This window comes from Vipera berus (assembly GCF_964194415.1).
Source record: "Vipera berus genome assembly, chromosome: 6".
NCBI classification, from domain to species: Eukaryota; Metazoa; Chordata; class Lepidosauria; order Squamata; family Viperidae; genus Vipera; species Vipera berus.
Window position 1 is genome coordinate 33,559,737 of NC_138208.1, and position 26,185 is coordinate 33,585,921.

The 26,185-nt window shown below is 40.4% G+C and overlaps 2 protein-coding genes across 3 annotated transcripts in view; one reads left to right on the forward strand and one right to left on the reverse strand.

The window, feature by feature from the left end:
* Positions 1 to 26,185, forward strand: part of IMMP2L (inner mitochondrial membrane peptidase subunit 2) — a 292,279-nt gene that overhangs the window by 89,986 nt on the left and 176,108 nt on the right. The window lies entirely within an intron of this gene.
* The window catches only part of LRRN3 (leucine rich repeat neuronal 3), a 57,690-nt gene continuing 49,604 nt past the window's right edge, over positions 18,100 to 26,185 (reverse strand). The window contains 2 exon segments of the mRNA XM_081330532.1: positions 18,100 to 18,437; positions 18,443 to 20,757. Coding sequence (XP_081186658.1) covers positions 18,303 to 18,437; positions 18,443 to 20,428 — 2,121 coding nt within the window. The 5' untranslated portion in view covers positions 20,429 to 20,757 and the 3' untranslated portion in view covers positions 18,100 to 18,302.

Sequence of the window (26,185 nt, forward strand, 5' to 3'; positions counted from 1 at the left end):
GTCTGGCTCGAGGTCAGTGACCACCTCATTGTGATTGTCAGGTACGTTAAGCTCATTCTTGTATAGTTCTTCTGTGTAATTTTGCCATCTCTTCTTAATCTCTTTTGCCTCTTTTAGGTCCCTGCCATTTTGGTCCTTTATCATGCCCATTTTTGCATGAAACGTTCCCTTCATCTCTCCAATTTTCTTGAAAAGATCTCTGGTCCTCCCTATTCTATTGTTTTCTTCTATTTCTTTGCACTGTTCATTCTTATCTCTTCTAGCTATTCTCTGGAATTCTGCATTCAATTGGGCGTATCTTTCTTTTTCTCCCTTGCCTTTCGCTTCCCTCCTTTCCTCAGCTATTTGCAAAGCTTCCTCAGACAGCCATTTTGCTTTCTTGCATTTCTTTTTCTTTGGGATGGTTTTGGTTTCTACCTCTTGTACAATGTTGCGAACCTCTGTCCATAGTTCTTCACGCACCGTGTCTATCAGATCTAATTCCTTAAATCTATTTGTCACCTCTACTGTATATTCAACAGGGATATGATTTAATTCATACCTGGCTGGCCTAGCGCGTTTCCCTACTTTCTTCAGTTTAAGCCTAAACTTTGCAACAAGAAGCTCATGATCTGAGTCACAGTCAGCTGCTGGTCTTGTTTTTACTGACTGTATAGAGCTTCTCCATCTTTGGCTGCAGAGCACATAGTCAATCTGATTTCTGTGTTGACCGTCTGGTGATGTCCATGTGTAGAGCCGTCTCTTGGGTTGTTGGAAAAGAGTGTTTGCTATGACCATCATATTCTCTTGACAAAATTCTATCAGCCTGTGCCCTGCTTCATTTTGTACTCCAAGGCCAAACTTGCCTGTTATTCCAGTTATCTTTTGGCTTCCTACTTTAGCATTCCAATCCCCCATGATGATAAGGACATCATTTTTTGGTGTTAGTTCTATAAGGTGCTGTAGGGCTTCATAGAACCGGTCAGTTTCATCCTCTTCAGCACTGGTGGTTGGGGCATAGACTTGGACTACTGTGATATTGAATGGTTTGCCTTGGATTCGAACTGCGATCATTCTGTAATTTTGAGGTTTGTATCCCAGTATTGCTTTTCCTACTCTTTTATTGACTATGAAGGCTACTCCATTTCTTCTAAGGGATTCTTGCCCGCAGTAGTATACCTGATGGTCATCTGAATTAAATTCACCCATTCCTGTCCATTTTAGTTCGCTGATACCTAAGATGTCGATGTTCAGTCTTGTCATCTCTTGTTTGACCACGTCCAGCTTTCCTTGATTCATGGATCTTACATTCCAGGTTCCTATGGAGAAAAAATCTTTACAGCATCGGACTTTCCTTTCACCACCAGACATATCCACAGCTGAGCGTCCTTTCGGCTTTGGCCCAGTCGCGTCATTCTTTCTGGCGCTACTAGTACTAGCCCTCTGCTCTTCCCCAGTAGCATATTGGACGCCTTCCGACCTGAGGGGCTCATCTTTCAGCATCATATCGTTTTGCCTTTTGGTACTGTCCATAGGGTTTTCATGGCAAAGATACTGGAGTGGGTTGCCATTTCCTTCTCCAGTGGATCACATTTTGTCAGAACTCTGCTATGACCTGTCCATCTTGGGTGGCCCTGCACGGCATAGCTCATAGCTTCATTGAATTACGCAAGCCCCTTCGCCACGACAAGGCAGTAATCCATGCAGGGGAGTGACTTATTAGGATCTGAAATAGAAAATACTCATGAGATAGAAGTAAAATGTGTTTAAGTAGGCTTACTTACTTGAGAAAAAAATTCTTCCAAGATTTAAATTTATCAATTTTGAAGTTTGTTTGGCAAGGAAAGAAAGCTAGAATAAAGATGAAAACATTACAAGATGCTAAGGAGAACGGAGGTTTTGGGCTACCTGAGTGGGCTTTCTATTATCCAGCATCTGTATTAACGTGGGTGAAAGAATGGATAACTCTCAGAACTAAAAGATTGTTATATTTGGAGGGACACAATTGGGATGGCACGCTTTTTTGTGGTATGGGAAAAATAAAATTCATAAGTATTTCCAAAATCACTATATAAGAAATGCTTTGTTAACAGTATGGGAAAAAATTTAAACTAAAATATATATAAAAATTCCAGGGTGGCTATCATCGATGGAAGCTTTTCTGCTTGCAACCTTAGTAGACTTTGAAAAAATTTGGACATATAGAGATATTCTAAATACTGATGGGAATTTAAAATCGAGACAAGAATTGGAAAATCAGGGTATCAACCTGCCATGGTGGGCACATTTACAGATGCAAAATAAATATGAAAAAGACGTGAAACTGTATGGGCTTTATAAAGAACAAACTGTATTTGATAAGATATTGTTAACTTCTGATGAGAAATTAAGAAAATGTATAATTTTTGTTAATTTTGGAGATGGAAAGTGAACAAGTTAAAGAAACAATGATAGGGTGGGTGAAAATTTTTGGTTATAATATAGAACTAGAAAAATGGCAAAAATATGGGAGAGAAATTATAAATTGACAATGTCAACTTCGTATAAAGAATATTTATATAAAATGTTTTATAGATGGCACTCACCACCAGCAAGATTAGCAAAAATGTTTAAAAATATGTCAGATAGATGCTGGAAATGTAAACATAACTCAGGCACGTATTATCATATTTGGTGGACATGTGGTAAAGCAAAGGCTTAATTGAAAAAAGATACATGCTTGGTTAGAAAAAATGTTGGGAAAACATGTGGAATTTAAACCTGAACTTTTTTATTAGGTATAATGCCAGAAAAGATTAATAAACAAAGCTTATATTTGATTATACATGTCACGACAGCAGGAAGAATAGTCTTCGCACAATACTGGAAAAATGAAGGAGTACCACCAGAGGAAGAAATAATTAAAAAAATATTGGAATGCGCAGAGATGGACAGATTAACTATGAGATTGAAAGATAAAGAAGAAACAGAATACTACCAAATATAGGAGTCATTCTACAAATGGCTAGAGGAAAGAACCAAGGATTAGGAATTGACTATGTATTAGCGCTTTTGAATCCATTAGCGCTTTTGAATCCAGACAGCACACTGGTTGAAAAATTAATATATGTACGTAAGAGAAAAACTAAAAATCTTTAAAAGAAAAAGGATAACATAACAATTTGAATGTTTCATGACTGGAGTTGATGGTAGAGAGGTTTTTCAATGGATATTTGAAATTCTATAATACCATAGCAATCTTTTAAAGATCTGGTAATCATTTTACCATTTAAAACTTTTCTTTTGTTTTAGATGCCAAAATGCTAACTGCAATATAGTTTTTGTTTTATCGTGTCTGGTATTTAATGTAGCAACTATAAAGTAGTATCTAATTATATAATCTAATATAAAGCACAATAAAATGTAAATAAACAGGTAGTCCTCAACTTAAAACAGTTTGTTTAGTGACCTTCAAAGTTACAACGGCACTGAAGTGACTTATGACTGCTTTTTACACTTAACAACCATTGTAGCATCCTCATTGGTTATACAATCAAAATTCATATTTATGACAGTGGCAATGTCCCAGGATTGTGTGATCACCCTTTGCCACATTATCACAAGCAAAGCCAATGGGGAAGTCAGATTCACTTAACAACCATGTTACTCACTTAACTACTGCAGTGATTTGCTTAACAACTATGGCACAAAAATTCATAAAATGGGGAAAGCTCACTTAACAAACGTCCCACTGCCTCAGTCATTGTAAATTAAACCAGTCTAGTTAAGAGATTTAATCTCTTGCAACAAAAATCATAGTTTCTACTTTAGTCATAATTTCATGGGAAAAATTTTCAGCATCTTTTTATATAACATTTATTGTTTTATCAATGTATAAAATACAAAGAAAAATAAAATTATGAAATTAAGAGAAAAAAGAAAGGGAGAAAGAAAAAGGTGTTGACTTCCGACTCTTTAGCACAGTACAAGATAAGAATAGTACAGCCTCAACTTTTTACTTTTATACATTAGTATATAACTAGCCATTTCTATAACAACAAATCTAATCAGCATAACCCAAGTTTCATTTTTTTATCACAAGTACAAAATCCAGAATCCAAATAAAAAAATAAATATATTCTTCTCTTTGAATAGAACAATCAATTTAATCATTTCTGCTTTATCTTCCTTGCTGTTGAAATATATATTTCTATTTTCACTTAATGCTCTTTATAAACTATCACCATTTATATTAACAAAATTCACTGTATTCTTTCAGATTCTTTAACCTTAAAGGGAAAAAAAATCATCCATTTTAAAACACTAAGCTTTTCTTTAAAAACATTTCTAAAATCAAAACATTCTAATACATCTTTTTTTAACTTCCTTTAAACATACAGTTTAAAGTTCACTTTCAGACCAATAAAATTGCAACTAACTCCAATTAATTGTAAAAAGACTCAGTAATAACTCATCTATAGCCTTGGTGGAGCAGTGGGCTAATGCCTCCTTAAGTAACACCAACTGCCTGCAATTAGTGCAGGTTCGCATCCCACCAGGCTCAAGGTTGACTCAGCCTTCCATCCTTCCAAGGTAGGTAAAATGAGGACCCAGATTTGTTGGGGGCAATAAGCTGACTTTGTAATAATGCCGCTTAGTGGGGCCCGAAAGCCCTAATAAGCAGGCATATACATAGAATGAAGGCTATTGCTAAGCACATTGATTTGTGCTTAGAATGTAAGCCGCCCTGAGTCTTCGGAGAAGGGCGGGATATAAATGGGATTTAAAAAAAATAATCTACGCTAAATAAAAATCCATAGTAAACTATTGCGATTACTTCACTTTTTCTCTTCCTGTTCCTTTTTGACTACACTGTTTTTTATATGTTTCTTTTGTACTCATGTTTGTATTCTTAAGTGAGGATAAATATAAACAGGTTGAATTAATGTTGATGTACTTTGAGCGGTCACTAGATCATGTACTAGTGAATAGGAAGACGGAATAAAAAGGCAAGGTTAAGGTAATAGGTAAGAATGAGAAAGAGGTTTGATTCTCTAAATATTTCTCTGCCATAGAATTATTCTGTTAGTTACGGTCAGGTAGTCCTCAGGTTACAACCCTAATAGGTAAGTAAAGCGGTTATTGGCAAAATATCACCTGATGCATGCTTCCCTTCCCCAGCATGAACTGCCTCACATTCAACTCCCACCTATCATCCCCATCTCTGTCCTTTTGTCCAGCCTTCATTCTGTCACTTAGCCCCACCACCCCCATCCACTGATTTCTGCTTCTGGCCAGTATCCAAATGCTGGGTGAAGGCATGGCACTGGGATGCATGCAGTGAGTGTAGCAGAGCAGCAGAGCCTTATTCTGTCAAAGGGAGCTAGCCCTGCCTTTCTCATGATGTGCTCTGCATATAAGTTAAAAAGGCAGGGCGACAATATACAGCTTTGCGGGACTCCTTTCCCAATTTTAAACCAATCAGTGGTTCTGTGTCCAGTTCTCACTGTTGCTTCTTGATCCACATATAGGTTTCTCAAGAGACAAATAAGATGGTTTGGTACTCCCATCTCTTTAAGAACTTGCCAGAGTTTGTTGTGATCCAAACACTCAAATGCATTAGCATAGTCAATGAAGCAGAAGTAGATGTTTTTCTGGAACTCCCTAGCTTTCTCCATGATCCAGCATATGTTGGCAATTAGATCTCTAGTTCCTCTGCGTCTTCAAAATCCTCCCTGTACTTCTGGTAGTTCTTGATCCACATACTGCTGGAGTCTAGCTTGTACGATTTTGAGTATAACTTTACTAGCATGTGAAATGAGTGTAATAGTCCGAGAGTTTGAACATTCTTTGTGAGGTGTTCTCACGAGTGAATCGTTAAAGGAGCTTCCAAGCAAAAAGCATCACACAGAGATGCAATCATATTAGCTTTATTCATGATAGATCAAAGAGAAAGAAATACTTGGCATGAAAGCATTCATGCCTGCATGTGAGAGAGAAATAAAATAAAAGAAAACAAGCTAGCATTACATGACTAAAATAGAGGTTAGGAGTAGAGATAGAACTGGAGAATAGAGCTAGAAGCTAGAACAAAGAGCAGCCCGTCGTGCAGAGGTATTTATGGGGGGTCTTGGTCCCTCCCTGACCATAAAACACTCTCGCCAATGGGGCTGTGGGTCCGAGACCCTTGGCTCATCAGTGGAAGCAAAGAAGCCTCTTTGCCTCCATCTGATGATCCTTTTGGGGAACTGCCAATGGCTGGCACTAATCATCTAACAATTCCCCTTCTTGCCAGCCAATGACAGGGACCAGTGAATGTATGTAAGGGGCGAGCAGGTGTCATAGACATGCATAAAAACATTCAGAAGGCCAAACACAAACGCTTACACAGAAGGTTGTGCCGGTCAATGGGAACAGGCTTGGTAAACAGATCAGCTATCTGGTCAGCTGTGTTACAGTGCTCAACATGTATAAAACCCTTTTTGGTAAGCTGCCTGACATTTTTATAGCGTATGTCTATATGGCAAGATCTGGAGCCTACTGCATAAGCCTCCGAGATTGCAATTGCGGCAGTGTTGTCCTCTAGAATTTGGATGGGCAGAGGGGGAGATGCCCAGATGCTTGTTATCAGCTCATTGAACCAAGTCAAATCATTGGCCGTGTCTGACAGGCTGGCATATTCAGCCTCGGCCGTGGAGCAAGAAATAAATTTTTGCTGCCTAACATGCCAATGTATTGGGCAGCCATTTAGCAATATGAGGAAACCAGAAGTGCTCCGTCTAGTTTTGGTGTCGCCAGCCCAGTCTGTGTCTGAGTAAGCGGAGAGCTGGGCCGTCTTCCCCTTCTCTGGTTCTAGCATAAGGAGAGCATCAGCTGTGCCCTTTAGGTATCTAAGCACCCTTTTTAACAGCAGTCCAGTGGAATTCCTTTGGGTGTTCCACGTGCCTGGACAATAGATTCACAGCTAAAGCTATGTCAGGTCTGCTCCAATTGCTGATGTATAGCAAGGAGCCAATCACAGATCTGTAAAGCGTGTTATCTGTGAACTCAGGACCGTCCTTATGGGTGTGGTTGTAAAAGTCGCTTTGCATTGGGCTATGCGTAGGATTAGATTCTGTCATTTTGCATTTGGCCAGTAATTCCTCTATCTTTTCTTTTTGAGATAGAGCGAACCCCCCTTTAGTGGCCAAAATATGCACACCCAAGTACTTGTCAACCCGGCCCAAAGACTTCAGAGTAAACTTTTCTTCCAGGGCCTTGGCAAATTCATCACACCTTTCCTTGTCAGGCCCTACATATAATAGGTCATCCACATAAACTAACACCCGTTCTGTGGTTCCCTTGCAATTGCGTGTGAAAACACATTGATCTGCATGAGATTCTGAGAAACCAACTCGTTCTAAACTCTTTCTAAGACAGTCATACCATAATTTCCCTGACTGCTTAAGACCATATAACCCTTTGTGAAGCAACCATGTATTTCCCCCTTCTTGCTGGTAGCCAGGAGGAGCTCTCACGTAGATCTGCCGGTCCAAGTTGGCATGGAGGTAAGCTGTCTGGATGTCAAATTGGAAGACTTCTCCCAGGGCGGCTGCAGTCACGAGGGCGGCCTTGACGCTCTCTGCCCGGACGGTTGGAGAGTAAGTCTCCGAGTAGTCCTCCATGTAACGCTGAGCGAAGCCCTGGGCTACCAAACGGGCCTTATACAGGTAGAGGCCATTGGCAAGTGGTTTGGCCTTGTAAACCCACCTTGTGCCAATGACTTTCCTCTCTTTTGGAGGTTGCTGGGGGGTGAAGACTTTGAGTTTCTTTAAGCTTTGCATCTCCTTCTCCATCGCGAGCTGCCATTTCTCCTGCTCTTCGATGGGCAGCTCCTGGATGTCAGAGAAGGATTTTGGGGTGACCACAACGCTGTTGACAGACGCGATGTGGCCAATGTCAATTCTCTTTGGCGGGACCCCTTTGTTGGACCGCTTTGACCTCCTTACCTTCTGCCACTCATCGCTCTTTTCTTCCGCGGGTCTCTGAGGTGTCGCTGGGGGTGAAGACGGCGTGTCTTCTTCCATGGGACTGGACGCATCTTCGTCTTGTTCCTCACTTTCATCGGTGGCAGGGTATGTGGTCGTTTCAGGTGATGTCGTGGTCGGTGTGCCTCTGCTGGATCGGTTGGCATATGGGCTCAGATCATTTGAGTGGATCTGGGTCCAATTGGAATCCTCTTCGAAAGAGGCAGATTGGGAAGTCACAGGCCTGCCCCCTTCTCCCAGGAAACGATAGGCCTTGGAGCCAGGAGCATAGCCCAAGAACCTTAGTCTCTGGGAAACAGATCTCCCCTTCTTCCGCAGCTGCTTGGGGATGTGCACCCATGCATAGGAACCAAACACACGCAAATGTGCCAGATTTGGTTTCCTACCGTGAACCAGGAAATATGGGGTCTGGTTCACAACACTGCTCCAGGTGCGGTTTAAGGTGTAATTGGCATAATGGACTGCCTCTCCCCAGTATGATTCTGCGACACCTGCGTCTGCAATCAGACTACGCATCATGGTTTGCAGGATTCCATTCCTTTTCTCAGCTACACCATTTTGCGAAGGCGTGAATGGTGCAGTTAGAAAATGGCGGATGCCCTTACGCCTTACCCAGTCCTGGAACTTCTGAGACATGAACTCAGCCCCGCAATCGCTCTGCAATTGTGTGATCTTGGCCTTGTACTGGGTCTCTACGAAGTTGTACAGTGACTTTATGGCGTCAAAGGCTTCAGATTTTTCTGTGAGAGTATACACGTGCCCGTATCGTGAAAAATCATCAACGGCAGTGAGGAAATACTTTTTCTTTCCTAGGGATGGTGTGAAAGGCCCAACTAGGTCAACATGTACTAGTTGGTACGGGTATAGAGACTTACGTAATGACACCTTTGAGATAGGTGCAGCCTTCCTCTTTGTTTTCTTGCAAATGGCACAGTCCAGAAATACGTCACAGTCCTTGAGCTGGACTCCCTCAGCAAATTCTCCCATCCTTTTAACTACAGGGAAGCTTGCATGTCCTAGCCTTCTGTGCATGAGGTGGACGCACTTATTGTGAATTGGCTTCCCCATCGACACCCTCTTGGCTCTAGTTGCTTTGAGTGGTGCTGTAGGTGCCTGCTGAGATTTAGGCTCCTTGCCCACACTGCCCTTGAAAGCCTTGGGGCAGGCTGTGGTGGCTTGGGAGAAAAATATGGTAAGCCGTTTATGATTGTAATATTTCCAATGACCCTCTGGTCCCTGGTGACATGACCTCCCCCCTTGCGAAATAAAACTTCCACTTTGTCATCGTCACACAATTTGGTAATGCTTAATAGGTTGTTGGCTATGGAGGGAGCGTGCAAGACACCTTCAACTTTCCCAAGACCAGGTACAGAAACAAACCCCTCCCCAGCAACTGAAGCAGTATCACCGTTTGCAACCTTGACAGATGAGTTAATTTTCTTTAACCTTTTAAAACCTTGACTCATTAGTAATGTGAGAAGAAGCTCCAGAGTCCAGTAACCATAAGTCAGTGGAGCTATCAGCCTTTGTTGTGGGGGTGAGGGAACAAGTATGCAGAGAATTTCCCTTGTTCCTGCCACGCCCCCTTCCTTGCCTCTTGCCTCTTACTTGATTGGGACCACATTTAGAGGCTTGATGTTGATGGGGGCAGTCTTTCTTGAGGTGCTCCTCAGAGCCACAGATGAAACACTTAAGTAGAGCATTAATTTGCTCTGAGTTGTGGCGCCCCTTTCTGGCTTGCTGAGTGGTGACTCTGGCGTATTCTCCGGCATCTCTTCTCCTTCTATCCTCTTCGATCAGTCTTCCTGTGAGGTAGGACAGATTTATGTTTTCCCTCTTGACCGCTTCGAGTGAAACAATGAAATTGCTCCAACTCCTGTCTAGGGAAGCAAAAATGATCGCAACCATGCTCACATCATTTACAGGAAAGTCTCTGGATATTAATTCTGACCTGAGTGCCTTTAATTTTGCAAGATGTTCAGGCATGCTGGCACCAAACCTCAGTCTGGTTGTATAAAGCTCAGTTGTAAGTCTGGTGATGGAACCAATGGTATCGCTGTTAAATAAATTGTATAATAGTCGCCACACTTCATCAGCTCTGAGCCCCACTGGTATGCTGGAGAACAGGTTATTATCCAGGGAACTGAGCAGGATCGAATAAGCCTGCAAATGTCGCCACTCTTCTTGACGTCCCCATGGGGGAGGGGGTGGTTTCAGGACCATTTGTAGAGTCCCATTCTTTAAGAGATATAGCTGTATATCTTTACTCCAACTGTTATAATTTTCTCCTCCCAGTTGTAGCTTTTTAAAATCGTTTGGTAGATTTGCTGCCGGAATATAGTCCTTATCAGACCCACTTTCAAAAATTTTTGAAATGTCCATTGACATAAATGGGAAAGGGAAAGGCGTTCCCACAGTGAAAGGGGTCCCTCTAGTGGTCGAGGAGGGAATCCTTTCTTGACTATTTAGTAACTCCAGATGGGCGTGCCCGGAAACCATGTGATCCGGGGAAGGGCGTTGTTCAGGATTTCTCCCTTCTTCCCATGAGGCATTGGGGGGGCGGAGCCCAGATTTGCCGGCTCGGAGTTGCTGCAATGAATCCTCCCGAGAATTGCAGCCACATGGATTTTCATCATTGCCTGTTTTGCCCTGAGCTGCCCATTGCTGGTCCTGAGGACCTGAAGAGAAGGTGGGAGGCCGCGGGGGTTTATTGTTTGGAGGCTGCAGGCTGGATTTCCCCCGGCAGTTGGGCCCTGGGGAGAGGATGGGAGGCCTTGGGGGGGCACCCCCGACGTCTGCTTGGCCCCCAGGGCCGTAGTCAGGACTTGGATGGCCGTTTTAATTGCATTTGTATTTGTATTAGTATCGGCTGGGCAGATCTCATCGCCATCATAGGGCTTTAGGCTTTGTGGTGGGGAGAATTCAGGAATATGCATGCTGCTGTGGCCGGATGCCAGGAATTGCATGTCATTTCTGCTGTACGCCAGGGACTGCTGGCTATTCTGGCTGGATGCCAGGGACTGCTGGCTTTCCAGGCTTAAAAAAGTCTTGTTTTTGTTAGACCGTGTGGGGTTACAGCGGGCCGCCATCTTGTTTCCTGTTCCAGACCATGTGGGCGGAGCCATCTTGTTTCCGCTTGCCCCAGGAAGCTGTAGCTCACAGCTGGGTGGGGGGGTTCGCGCCAAAAGCCCTGGGGTCCCGGGGTCACTAAGGGTGGCGGGCGCCATATTTGGAGGCCTCGTGGCCGCTAGGGAAAGACTTACCGCGTGTTCGGAGGCTTCCTGCGCGGTTCCCTGGGCTGCCTCCCCCCTCTCCTGCATTGCAAAGATCTCTTTAAGCAGCTCTTCACGTTCCTGTGCAGTCAGCTTACTCACGCGGCGTTTGGTTTCAGCCAGGTCCGTCTCTGCAGCATCTGAGCAGCCTTGGACAGTCTGCAAACCTTCTATGCTCTCCTCTGTGGCGTTCAGTTGTAAAGAGGCATGTGAAGGGGTCCCAGACGCTCTGCTGGATCCTCTGACGGGATGAAGGCCATTTGTGCTTTCATCTGCAGCTGAGGTTGCTTCAGGGACTGAAGTCTTGGATGTAGACAGGGATGCCGTCTTTGATCGATGACTCCTGGTCACGATAGGAGAAGTCCTGCCATCTGTTATAAGTGGATTTGAGCCGGGTCTTCCAGACATCTTGTTGGATAGGTCCTGGCTGGCTTGGAAGCATTCCTTTAAACCATCCTCTCTGCTACCAACTTGTGAGGTGTTCTCACGAGTGAATCGTTAAAGGAGCTTCCAAGCAAAAAGCATCACGCAGAGATGCAATCATATTAGCTTTATTCATGATAGATCAAAGAGAAAGAAATACTTGGCATGAAAGCATTCATGCCTGCATGTGAGAGAGAAATAAAATAAAAGAAAACAAGCTAGCATTACATGACTAAAATAGAGGTTAGGAGTAGAGATAGAACTGGAGAATAGAACTAGAAGCTAGAAGCTAGAAGCTAGAACAAAGAGCAGCCCGTCGTGCAGAGGTATTTATGGGGGGTCTTGGTCCCTCCCTGACCATAAAACTCTCTCGCCAATGGGGCTGTGGGTCTGAGACCCTTGGCTCATCAGTGGAAGCAAAGAAGCCTCTTTGCCTCCATCTGATGATCCTTTTGGGGAACTGCCAATGGCTGGCACTAATCATCTAACATTCTTTGGCACTGCCTTTCTTTGGAATTGGAATGTAAACTGATCTTTTTCAATCCTGTGGCCACTGTTGAGTTTTCCAAATTTGCTGGCAAATTGAGTGTAGCATTTTTACTGCATCATCTTTTAAGATTTTGAATAGCTCAGCTGGAATACTGTCACCTGCACTAGCTTTGTTGTTGCTCAGCTTTCCTAAGGCCCACTTCACTTCACATTCTAGGATGTCTGGCTCGAGGTCAGTGACCACTCATCGTGGTTATCAGGGATGTTAAGTCCATTCTTGTATAGTTCTTTTGTGTAATTTTGCCACCCCTTCTTAATCTCTTCTGCCTCTGTTAGGTCCCTGTCATTTTGGTCCTTTATCATGCCCATTTTTGCATGAAAAATGGGCATGATAAAGGACCATCTCTTCTCACCATCTCTTCATCTCCAATTTTCTTGAAGAGATCTCTAGTCCTCCCTATTCTATTGTCTTCTTCTATTTCTTTGCACTGTTCATTTAAGAAGGCATTCTTATCTCTTCTAGCTATTCTCTGAAATTCTGCATTCAATTGGGTGTATCTTTCTTTTTCTCCCTTGCCTTTCACTTCCCTCCTTTCCTCAGCTATTTGCAAAGCTTCCTCAGACAGCCATTTTGCTTTCTTGCATTTCTTCTTCTTTGGGATGATTTTAGTTGCTACCTCTTGTACAATGTTGCAAACCTCCGTCCATAGTTCTTCAGGCACTTTGTGTATCAGATCTAATTCCTTAAATCTATTTGTTACCTCTACTGTATATTCATCAGGGATATGATTTAGTTCATACCTGGCTGGCCTAGTGCTTTTCCCTACTTTCTTCAGTTCAAGCCTAAATTTTGCAATGAGAAGCTCATGATCTGAGCCACAGTCAGCTCCTGGTGTTGTTTTTACTGATTGTATAGAGTTTCTCCATCTTTGGCTGCAGAGCACATAGTCAATCTGATTTCTGTGTTGACCGTCTGGTGATGTTCATGTGTAGAGCCATCTCTTGGATTGTTGAAAAAGAGTGTTTGCTATGACTCTCGTATCCTCTTGACAAAATTCTGTCATCCTATGCCCTCCTTCATTTTGTACTCCAAGGCTAAACTTGCCTGTTATTCCGGTTATCTTTTGGATTCTTAGTCTTAAGTGTTATTAATTTGCATTTGTAGCTTCATATGCTACTTTGAAGTGGACAATAAAAAAATGGTAGATCTCAAATGACTTCTTTCAGACTTTTTTTCTTCAGAAAAAAAGAAAAATACTGCCAAAAGAAAAATACTCAGTTGTATCAAACAGATATTAATATGCTATGTATGTATTACAAATATATGTGCGTTTTATAAATAAATAAACTTTTATAAATAAATAAACTTCCTGAAGCAATGACAAATAGTCCCACATTTTTCAAAGTTCTCTTTCATCATTCAGTAACCAGTATCTTCCTTTATCAGTTTCTCATTGATGGTAATTGAAACTTAATACCTTTTTGTGCTTATTAGAATTCTCTTTCTCTTCCAAAAGATTCTTATTTAGTGGAAAATCTGAAGTGTAACTGGGTAAACAGCAATTTATTTCCGAAAATCTTGACACAGAACAGGGAGCTTCTATTAATATTATACTTTTAAGATGTATATTTTCCCCTTTGTAAAATAATCACCAGCTGAGGTATCAGTAAAAATAGGAAATATAGATGGCAGGTAAAAGTAGTCTAATAAATTGCAACGTGAAGGAATGCTGATCTTAGAACTATCAACAATAAATGTTAGGTTTCAGACATATCTGGAAGGGCACTCGATGGCAGCAAAGGTTTAGATTTTACTGCCTTTCTGCTGCCATCTAGTGATCATCCACATATTTACAGTCAAAAATATGTAACTGAAGCCAAACTGAGGAAAAAGATATCTTAGGAATAAACATTTGTTTGGCAGTAGAAAGTTTTTAAGGACCGCTGTCTTTTAAAAATCCCCAGCCCATACTGAGGTTCTAATAAAGGTCAAAGAGATCATGCTTAAAAGGACCTTGGCTGAAAATAGTGCCTTATACAATATTTAATTCCTTGACATTGCTATGGTCCTGATTTTATCTTTGTTGATTCTCAAATTGTCTGTGAACATTGCTTTTAGAAATAGACTGGCAGTTTCTAGATAGTTAAAACCTCTGAAGAAAACCATGGACTAATTATCCATTTTGCAAGTGATTGACTTTCTGCATATTTGCTCTAAATAGCCACTCCCTTAACATAATGCTTGCAGTCCTATTTCCTGCTCTGTATATCTGCCATTTTTATCTTAATGTTCCAATTGTATATGGATTGATGTTTTTCACTCTTTGTCCCATTGTAGCTGATACGAATTATATTAGATAACATCTTCATGATTGTGATTTGATGCTTAAATCTGATATTGATTTTTTCCCTTAAACAAGCACAACTAATCTTTATATTGGAGGAATATTTAGTCTGGAAATTGAAAATTGAAAAGTTAATTACTGCGTAATCTTTAACCTTACTTTTTAAAAAGGGAAAAACTGTTTTTAACTCTAGTACACTTGATTCTATTGCCCTCTTGTTATTTCATTTGTCTTGAACTCTGCAATACATTAGTAGGTGATTTTCAAATACTTTAATTAAGTATATATATTTGGACAGCAAAATATTTACCTTAAATGCAGTGCCAGCATTTGAGAATGCAATGCTAGTCACCAGAATATTCTCTTTATTTTCTCTTATAGGCTTACAGGTTGCTTCATATCCACTGGATTAGCATGAATAAATGAAAACATTGATTTTAAGATGGATCTTCTAGGATCAGGCTAGAATAACTGCTTGTTTCTATTCTTTGGTTTGATAGCATTTGGAAACAATTTGACCTACTTTGTTCCTTTTGTCTTATGTCATTTAGTGTAATATATTTAGAGAGAAGGTACCTTAGCAACAATTTTTCCCCCAATTTAAATGCTATATATAAGATAAAGATTTCCCTGTCAGTCGTGTCCAACTCTAGGGTACAATGCTCATCAATGTTTCTTGGATGAGGGAGCCAGCATTGTTCGAAGACAATTTCTGTCGTCATGTGGCCAGCATGCTCATCCTGTTGCACGGAGCTCAGGTCTCAAATCTGGGCTGTCAGTTCTCCATCTGAAAAGCTCAGCATCTTTAACCAGGGATATGAGTTATTTTAGTTCCTAAATAAAGATTAAGCACCAGTTTAAAATCTCTGTATATGTATATAGTACAATTGATCATACCGTAGTTTCCGGTGTATAAGACTACTTTTTAACCCATGAAAATCTTCTCAAATTCAGGGGTCGTCTTATACGCCGGGTGCTGAAACTTTAGGGACAGGGCTGGCTGGAAAACCTGGAGCGGATCTCCCATTTAGTCTGTGCAGGGAAAGCGGGACCAATTGGAGAAGAAGCTGCAGTCTGTGATTTTTTTACAGGCTGGGGTCTGGGCGTCTTTCCTTCTAAAGTTGAAGAGCAGCTGTAGTCTATCCCAACTTGAAAGGCAGGTGGGGAAGGCAGCAGCCAGAGCAGGGGCTTAGCTCTAAGGACACATTTGACTCAGGAACTGGACGGGCTGGCTGGAAAACCTGGAGCGGATCTCCCATTTGGTCTTTTTTTTAAAAAAAAATCCCATTTATATCCTGCCCTTCTCCAAAGACTCAGGGTGGCTTACAATTTAAAGCACAAATCAATGTGCTTAGCAATAGCCTTCATTCTGTGTATATGCCTGTTTATTAGGGCTTTCACCCCCCCCCCCAGCAGCATTATTACAAAGTCAGCTTATTGCCCCCAACAATCTGGGTCCTCATTTTACCTACCTTGGAAGGATGGAAAGCTGAGTCAACCTTGAGCCTGGTGGGATGCGAACCTGCACTAATTGCAGGCAGCTTGTGTTACTTAAGGCTCTGCGCAGGGAAAGCTTTAGAGTGAATTAGGAAAAGTGAAAAAGTGAATTAGGAAAATAGGGAATGGTTGCTGGAATCAGGGGCAGCCACAAAGAAGAGGGAGTCAAGCTATTCTCCAAAGCACCTGAAAGCAGGACAAGAAGTAATGGATGGAAACTAATCAAGGAGAGAAGCAACTTAGAACTAAGGAGAAACTTCCTGACAGTTAGAACAATTAACCAGTGGAACAACCTGCCTCCAGAAGTGGTGAATGCTCCAACACTGGAAGTTTTTAAGAAGAGACTGGACAGCCATTTGTCTGAAATGGTATAGGGTTTCCTGCCTTAGCAGGGGGTTGGACTAGATGACCTCCAAGGTCCCCTCCAACTACTACTACTTCTTCTTCTTCTTCTTCTTCTTCTTCTTCTTCTTATTATTATTATTATTATTATTATTATTATTATTATTATTATTATTATTATTATTATAGTTTAATCCACTTGCACTGTCTTATGCTTACATGTTTGATGACAAACAGCCTTATGTTTATAAGTGACAGTTTTCCTACTAAGCACCTGCATGTCATAAGCATTTGAATTAAAATTACCATATTAAAATCAAATCTGATGTTTTTTAATTTTTATTTGGTGTGCGTTGGAAGAGGGGTAGTCTTATACGGCGAGTATAGCCCAAACCCTATAATTTAACAGGAAATGTAGGGGGTCGTCTTATACGCGCAGTCGTCTTATACGCCGGAAAATACGGTAGTTATGAAATGAATAGGGGAAGTGTTTAAGAATTTGCAGAAGTAGAAGCACAGAATTTATCTGTAGTTCACAGAGAAGCAGACTTAGCAAGAGCATTTAGACCTACCTTTTCCAGAATTCTGCAGAAAGCTGAACAAATGCTACTGCTTTTTTAAGGAGTCTGTTTCTTAAAATTAAGATGATTTTAAATTTAAAATCTGCCCCTTTTCCCACCATATTCATGGCTGGTGCTTTGTGGCATTAGAAAAACACTAAATGGGATGCGGTGTTGCTAGAATGGAAGAATGAAAGGTTCCTAAAGCATCCCAAAGTTCCACCTTGATCCATGTTGTAGCTTTATATCTTTTCATTTTTACCTCTTTTACTTCTTTCTCACCACTGACTTTATTCAGTTTCATTTGATTCTGAACTGGAGAAATGTTCATCTGATCTAAAATTCATTTCCTTATTGTCTTTAACAAAAAAAGTAGAATTTCCACCCTCTTCCACACACAAACACACACAACGGTAGATTGCCAGCAACCTTTGGGATATGTTAGAACTTGATGCAACCAGCTAGGCTGTGAAATTATTTTCTAAACAGTTCAGCTGTGAACAAATCTAATTGAATACAGTGATTTCATTTTTGGGTAAAGATTTATAGAATTAGGACACTATGCAGTTAATTATAATTTTAAGTACATTAAAACAGTAGTTTGCTGCATACATTTTGTATTATAAATTAAATCTCAATCCAATGACATTATTGTTTTTGTTACCTTGTGAAAATTGATTTGCCTGGTCCAGCTAATGGACCAGACAATGCAACTTTTCCAAAATTATTTAGAAATATTTAGGATCGCATTGCAAGTGCACAATCTAAAACAAGCTTTCAAAAACCACATGTGTATTTCTTCAGAAACATATCTCTATTACGAATTAAATTATGTATTGGAAAATATATTCCAGAATAATGTCTTTAGAAAGAAAAATATTGAAACTGTTTTGATTGTAATTAAAACTTGTATTTTTCATCATAAAAAAGTTTCACATATTCACTGTGGCTACTCTACAGACTTTGTTCATTTTATTACACCACAGGTCAATTCTAGTTTTATTTGTTTATGCAAAACTCGTAGCTTAGTGTATCATACAACACAGGAGGAGGGCCTTATTCAGTCCCACTATTCTACATATAATTAAAAAACAACAAATACAGAAAAAATCTTATCTACTTGTTTAGACAGCATTAAGTACCTCTTAGAAGTACTTAAGAAGTCACATATAAAGTCTTAGAAAACAGTATGGTTGGTACAGAACTTCCAAAGACAGGTGTTTCCTTTGTAAAAAAATTTACTACAACAGTAAATATTTGTATTTGTAATTACCATTTGTAATCACTGTTTCTATAAAGGAATCATTTTTCATCTTTTAACTGAGCACAATAAAAGAGAGTATTGATGCTCCCACCTTAAAACATAAAGTCCAATAACCTTAACTTTCATTACATGTTTATTGGAACCTCTATAACTGTAGCCTGAACTTCAAGGGCTGTGCTTTTCTCTTTATCAGCATCCCAAGAGCTGATTAAAGGAGGATAAAGCTCACTGAAAGAAAAAGATTGTTTCTTCAGATAATTCTGAAAAATCTGTGTCCTATATCACAGTTCATTTCATGACAGATGCAACTGAGGAGAGTGACAACACAAAAGAATCCTAAAAGAAAACCAAGGCAGAAAAGAGCTGTAGTACTGCTGCTGCTGCTCTTCTCACAATTTCTCATTGCCGGATCTAATTCTTTTGTTGTAACATTGATGCACTGTCTTGCATTCTGAAGCCGGATAGTGGGGATGTCTATACAAATTTTATATTCCATTGATGAGATGAGATGCGTAAAATTATAGACCTTTTGATGTGATGGAGTTCGAACACTCTGAGAAGTCAGGGAGTTTCCATCTTTTGGAAAGACAGTCCACCTAATGTTAGATTTCACAATTTTAGAATTTGCTTTCCAGGATACTAATATGGAATTGTAGCGTACGTCTTCTACTGTTATAGAGAAAGGCTTGTAATTCTCTTGGGGGAAAAAACCATCCACATTAATCATAATGGATTTTAAATCTGCACCAACTAAATTACTTGCTATGCACGTGTATAAGCCACTTTCTTTTCGTGTTATATAACTGATCTCTAATGTTCCTTCTGAATGTACATAATATTTAAGAGAAACAGTATTGGGTAAAAGCTTATGTCCTGATGGAGTAATCCAATATACTTCAGGTTCTGGAACTGCAGTAGCTCGGCAATGTAAGGAAACATAGCTACCTGTTTCTAAATTTAAGTTTGCAGGAAAACTTTCTGGGGCTATAAGTGGAAGACAAATTTCCATCATCTCCCTGAAATGAACCATCCTTACATTCTGGCCTTGGAATTCAGGAGGATCTACACAAAATAGTGACTCTGGCTCCATGAATCTGATGCTTGTTTTATTCATATTAATCCATCGAATGACACAATCACAACGCATTGGGTTGCTATGTATGCTGATTTCCTTGAGATTGGGTAAAGATTCAATTGTACTGTGATACAACGCACTCAATGCATTGCTATTGAGCATGAGTGATTCCAGCTGTGGAAGGCGATAGAATGCATTAGGATGTATATATGATAACCTTGGATTATTGGTTGCTTCTATTTTTCTCAAATCTGGCAAATTTTCAACAGCGAGGTTATCTATAGATATCAGTTCAGGCATGTTATTAATTCCCAATTCTTTCAGGTGTATCATGTTGCTAAAATCCCCTCTTTGTATTCTGTTAATGGGATTTTTGTTTAGATCCAAAAATTTAAGATTTATAGCCTTTTGAAGAGCTCTGTGGGGCACTTTAATTAATCTGTTTTCATAAAAAGAGATGCTTTCTAAATTGTCAAGACCAGCTAAGGCATTATCTGGTATTTCTGTGAGATTTATGCCTGCTAAAACCAGGCTCCTCAGATTTATAAGGGGTTTAAAGTTCATATCTTCAATTGTGCTTATTGGATTTTCTCCAATCATAAGAATCTCCAGATTTGGAATAGCTTCAAACCATTTGCTGTTAATTATTTGCAGATTGTTTGAATTGAGATGAAGCCTAAGAAGGTTATCAAGGCCTGTGAAAGCCCCTGATGCAATTGTAGAAAGTAGATTGTGATTAATGTAAAGCTCTTGGAGATTATTAAGTCCAAAGAAACATCTGTCAGGCAATTCTGTAAGTTTATTTTCCTCCAGATATACTGAAAGAAGTTGAGTTATCTTAAGTTCAATAGTAGCCATTGTAGACAAACCGTTCTGGGACAAATCTAAACCAGTAAGATTTACAGGAAATTCTCGAGGATATTCAATTTTTTTAATACAGTTTGCTTGTAGAAGTAGTACTTGTGTGTTAGCAGGCAGTTGAGATGGAAAAGTAGAAAGGCCTACATTATTGCAGTCTACTGTTGATGCCTCCATATATATTGATCTAGGAGTAAACCACGGTCGTATCTCACAGGAACATGACTGTGGGCAATCTGTTTTCTTATTCAGAGCTTGTATTGGGGCAGTGATAGTTAGGCCAAGTAAAAAGTAAATTTTGACTGACACGTCCTTCATCTTAGCTCCAGATTTCAGAAAAGCAATTGTACAGTTTTTATGTACAGTAAGGGCTGGTCATTTGATAAGACAATCACTTGAATTTGTCAAATGGTGCATGTTGCAGAAATACAATGTTCCTTTGCTTCTTGGAGATTCACTGCATCCTTACAATCACTTTGTCTCAATTTAAAAGACATTTTTGGAAAATGATATTACATCACATGGGTAGATTCTTCAAAATCAAATATATCCAGAAGGAGATATCAAAAGAAGTAGCCTGTTTATATAACTGGAGTCATTTTCAATTCCATTATGTCTTTTCTCATTTTTGTTTAGGGAAAAATGACCTACAATATAAAAGAGAAAATAATTAATATTATCAATGAATATGGCAATGAAGATTTATATATTATTATTGATTTAAAGTTATAGCCTGTTGTATTTTCTTTATAATGTTAAAAGATTGTTAGACTAATAATAATTTATATTCACACAACTCTCTAAACTGCAAACAACTGGACACACATTGTCAATAAAGTAATTGTGTGGTACCTGGGATAGGGTAATTAGGAACATTGAGAGGAGTTCCAAGTATGGAAACATAAGTATTTACATCAAATTCACATTAAATTCTGGCTTGAATTTTAAAGAATATTCCCCAGTGATACAACAGTGTAGTTTATAATCCAGATGAAAATCACAATTGGGCCTTGTTTTTAATTAAAGAGATATAAGTTCACAATTTTAGAGCTAGGAGAATTATGCAAATCCATCCTGAAGGGTCTTTTGGCCCACATGAGAATGCTAAAATTGTTAAATCATTTGCCTTTTTCCCAGATATTCGTGACTGCTCTAGATAGTCTTCCTGTAAATGTGTACACACAGAGCAACAGGTTTTTGGAGGGGAGGGCATGTTCATATTTAGAAAGTTCCACATTAGGTAAGTGAAAGCTTAATGACAGAATCCATTTATATTTCATTTCTAACTATCTCCTCTGAGCTAAACCCAAATCTCATCTTCCCCTGGATTCTACCATTCCCAAGGGGGAGAGGGAAAAGGCATGGAACTTTATGGCTTTCACTTCCTCCCTTAAATGTAACCTTTGTTTATTCCGCCTGCCTGCTATCATCACAATATAATCAATTACTTTCTCACTAGGTATTCCCTCTCAACTTAAGGGCAACTAGGAAAGGGGGTGGGAAGAGAGAAATGCAACCCTCCAGAATCTGGTTTGTTTCTCTGAATGAAGTGTGAGGAGGGTGGAAATGATCCTGCTACAAATGGACTGTTATCTCTCCTTTCCCACGATGGCCTTACCACCTGGAGCTTGGCTGATCCGGAACTGAATGAATGAACTGTGGGGTGGGGTTTGCTTGAGGACACTTTAAAAATATTGATCTGTGAGGGAATTCCTCAGATCCTGTCTATTACGCCTGCTATCTCCTATTTCTTAGTAAAAGTCCCTACTTGGAAAATCTTGTCTCCAAGTCCTTCTTTCTTAAGATGTGGGCTGAAGTGGGTTCTGACATTATACAGGATCTGCATTAAGAGTCAACCTGGAAGGAAGATCCTTACCGGGGGACTTTGCAAAAAATACAATCTCTAACGATGAGGCAGGAAAGGAGGAAAGCCCTATGGAAAGGGAGCCTTCCCCCCAACCGAAATTCCACCAAATATCGGGAGCTGAAGCGTCATATTCCTCCAGGGACCACAAACCACGGTGGTCGATGGGCATTGCCTGCCACCCAGAGGATCAATTTCATGCAGTTGTGCCATGATACAAAATCAGCAGGACATTTTGGGTTTGTAAAAACTTTACATTTAACTAAAAGGAAATTTTGGTGGCCATCCATAAAAAAGGATATAGAAAGGTACGTGGCCAGCTGCCAAATGTCTGCAATGGCTAAGAGGCTGCAGGGGAATTTGCCCGGACTGTTACAACCAGTGGCGAACCCCTCAGACCCTTGAAAAGAAATAGCCATGAGACCTCCGGGTGGCAAGGCTCCATCGACGGCAGCCATTTCAGCTGCCAGCCCCGCTGTCTCCGTAGAGCTGCCAAAAACAGCGATGATCAGCTGTTTGGCGGCTCGGAAGCCCGCTCCTCAGGAGAAGAGGAGGGGCTGAGCGCCCAGGCAGGGGTAGAGCTCCCTCAGACCGCCAGAGTTGAAACTGGTGGTTGAAGGGTTGAGCCCCCCACGAAGCCTGAGTTTGCTCCCGACTCCGGGACACCTCTGCTCCACGTTTTTTGAGCAGAGCAGGACGCTGCAACCATCCCTGCCAGCGAGAGTGAACTTTGGATTAATTGGATGCAGGCAGAGCGGTGCAGGAGAATTCTGTCAGAGCAAGTATTTTAACTTTAACTCAGTAAACTTTCTTGAGACTTTTAAAAGTGAAAGTGTGCAACAGATTTAAGTGGGTGAAAATGGCTGCCAAATCAACTAAAGTTCCTAGAAGCACGGGGGCTTCGCCAATTCAGCAATCTTCATTACAGGCTTTAATGCTCCCACCTTTGGCGCCCCCACCCGCACCAGCTTTAACAATAAAAGATCTGCAGGATGTTTTGCAAGAGGCTTTGAAAAAGCAGTCCCAGCAATTAACCCAGCAATTAGCTGAGCTCATTGAGGAGAAGAATACAGAAGTGAGGGCAGACATCTTATTAGCATTTCAAGGAATGGCTGTATTGAACGTCTGAACGAGAGAGTGGAAGAAATTAGTCAAAATAATATGAAATTGGATGCCAAAATGACGGATGCTGAAATGGTGATGGAAAAGATGGACGACGATTTATTATTGGTTCAGCATAGAGAGATGGAGTTTGCTGTGAGAATTAGAGGGTTGAAGGAAGATTCTAAGGAAAATTTGAAAAAAGTAGTCTCAGAAGCCCTTGAACAGGTTTTGGGGCGCTCAGCAGAAGAGATCATGGTGGATATAGACAAAATATTTCGTGTTAATTCCTGGATTGCAAGACAAAGGAAGCTACTTAGAGATGTGGTGGTGTACTTTACAAAGAGAGCAATCAGAAATGCGGTTATTCAAGCCTTTTATAATAATAAATTTCCAGTTGCAGAGCAAGAAGTTTTAATTTTAAAAGAGATCCCTCCAAGAATTTTGAGGAGAAGGAAAGAATTTGCTTTCTTGACAGAAGAATTAAGAAGACGGGACATCCAGTTCAGATGGGAGATCCCAGTAGGTATGGTGGTGATGTATGCAGGCACGAGATATCGTCTTCTCACAGTTTTACAGGCACGTGATTTCTATGCCAATATTTTAAAAGCAGGCCCCATACCACTTCTGGAATCCAAAAGGAAGAATGGGGAAGGACAGCGTCAACCACAAAGTGAGAGTTTGCAAGGTGCTGAAGGAGCTACGCAGTTGAAAGATGGAGAATTCCAGAAAGTTACTGGAGTGGATCAGATTTCAGTACCAACGGAGGAGGTCAGAGACCAAAGAATGACACGCGGTGCAGCCAGACGAATGAGACAAGAGCAAGATCAGCAGAGAGCTATGATTGAATTGCAAAAACTTACTTATAGTGAAGCAGTGGGAGGAGCGAGGCCAAAGAGAGTGCAGGTGATTTTGGAAGACGCGCTCCAAAAGCTTCAGGTCGCAAAAGATGGCGACAAAGCTTCTAACCTGGAATGTTGATGGTTTGAATTCACCACATAAGAGAAAGAAAGTATTTCACTATCTAAAGCAATTTAAAAACAATGTTATTTGTTTGCAGGAAACACATATTCAAGCGGCTGATCAAAAATACTTGGTAAACTCTAGGTTGGGCACACAGTTTATTGCTTCTTCACCTGAGAAGAAAAATGGAGTGGTTATTTATGTTAAGAATACTTTTACAGCGAGTTTAATTGAAGCAGATAAACAAGGAAGATATGTTATAATTGAATTATTAATAGAAGGCAAGAAAACGCTTTTGGTTGGATTATATGCACCAAATCAACAGCAAGGAGACTTTTACAATTTATTGCACAGCAAGATTATTCAATGGGATTATAAATCCTGTATTTTTATGGGAGATTGGAATGGCGTTTTGGATGTACAAATGGATAAGGGAGGTTTATTTAAAAGCACGCCAAGTCATGCCAAACTGCCTAAATCTTTTTTTGAGATTTGGATGGCATGCATATTTATTGTATGATAAGAAGGTGGATAATGTGTTTAAGATACATATTTTAAGGTTGCTCTGTTGCGAGTTTGGAAAAAGTATAGACATAAGTTAAATTATAAGATACCACTTTGGGCAATACCTAAACACGCAATAGAAAATATAAATGTGGGATTTAAACATGATGAGATTACATATAAGGAAATCTTAAGTTTAGAAAGGAATGTATGGCTGTTAGGCATATGGTGTTAGCCTACAATGTTGGGTTGAAAATATATTAACCATAATGCTATGACTTTAAGAAGTTAATTGGCCATTGGGTGTGTAAGTGTTCTCATGGCCATAAGAGGAAGCTAGGAACGTAGCTTCTCTCTCTCTCTGAATTCACTGCTCTCTACTATTACTGTTTTTGCTCTGCTGTTGGTTTACTACTGTTGTAAACCTGAACTGTGTATTGACCTCTGGACCGGTAAGAAGACTTTGTAGTTTGGATTACTCTTTGGACTGTCGCTATTGTTTATGACCTGGACTGTTTATTTTTGACTGTGCATTTTTGTTTTTACACCACCTCAAAAGTAAACTACTTTTTGCTTTTACAACTCAGTGTATTCTTGTGTGACTCTTGCTGCTCTCAGTACCCTTTCTTGTCTGTGCAACTCTTTGGTAGCACAAGGAGATCTCTGCACAACAAATTCCTTAACACTGGTTATGGGCCCAGGCCTGTACTGAGAGTTAGTACACACAGTATTCCTAGCTGAGTTTGTGTTAGCTATTTGGTGTAAAATGGCACAAGAACTGTTGTCAGGCATCTCCTGGATAACCCGGTTGGATGGGACAAACTATGTTTCTTGGTCCACGAAATGCTGCTTGCTTTCGCGCAAGGAAGGACTATGGACTGTTGTAGATAACCCACCAGATACTACTGCTTGGGATCCAGATGACGAAGAGGATGCAAAGAAGGTAGACGATTTTAAACGTAGCAATGAGAAAGCTCTTTGCATTATTGGACTAACACTGAATGACCAGCAGCTTGTCCATATTCGTGGTGAGGAGTCTGCTGCTAGGTGTTGGGGCGTTTTGCGAAGGCTTTATGTTCGAGACAGTGTGGGTGCACATATACACCTTACACGTAAGCTGTTTAGGGCTCGTCTGCAGAAGAATGGAGACATGCTGACCCATTTAAATTACATGAAGGCAACTTTTCAAGAGCTTCATGAAAAGGAGCTGATTTTTTCAGAGTTGCATCAGGTCTACATTATTCTGTCATCTTTGGATGAGAGTTATGATGGGTATGTTTCTTCTTTGGAAGTCCTGACCAGAGAGGAACTGACTTTGACTAACATTACTGGGAGACTGCTGGAAGAGTCCAGAAGGAGGCGTGACAGAGACCAGCTGAGAGAGACACAACCACAAGAGGAGCAGCAATTCTCCACTGCTTACAACGTCAAGAAATGTTATTCTTGTGGGGCTAGAGGGCATATAGCCAAATTCTGTAGAAAGGGTAGAAAACAGAATGTAAATAGCAGTGGGAAGGCTAAAAAGGGCATTGGTTTGGCTATTTCTGATGAATCAACGTCCAGAAATAATGAATTGTGGGTTGTTGATAGTGGGGCTTCACAATGCATTACTAAAGTGAAAAAGAGGTTTATTAATATGAAAA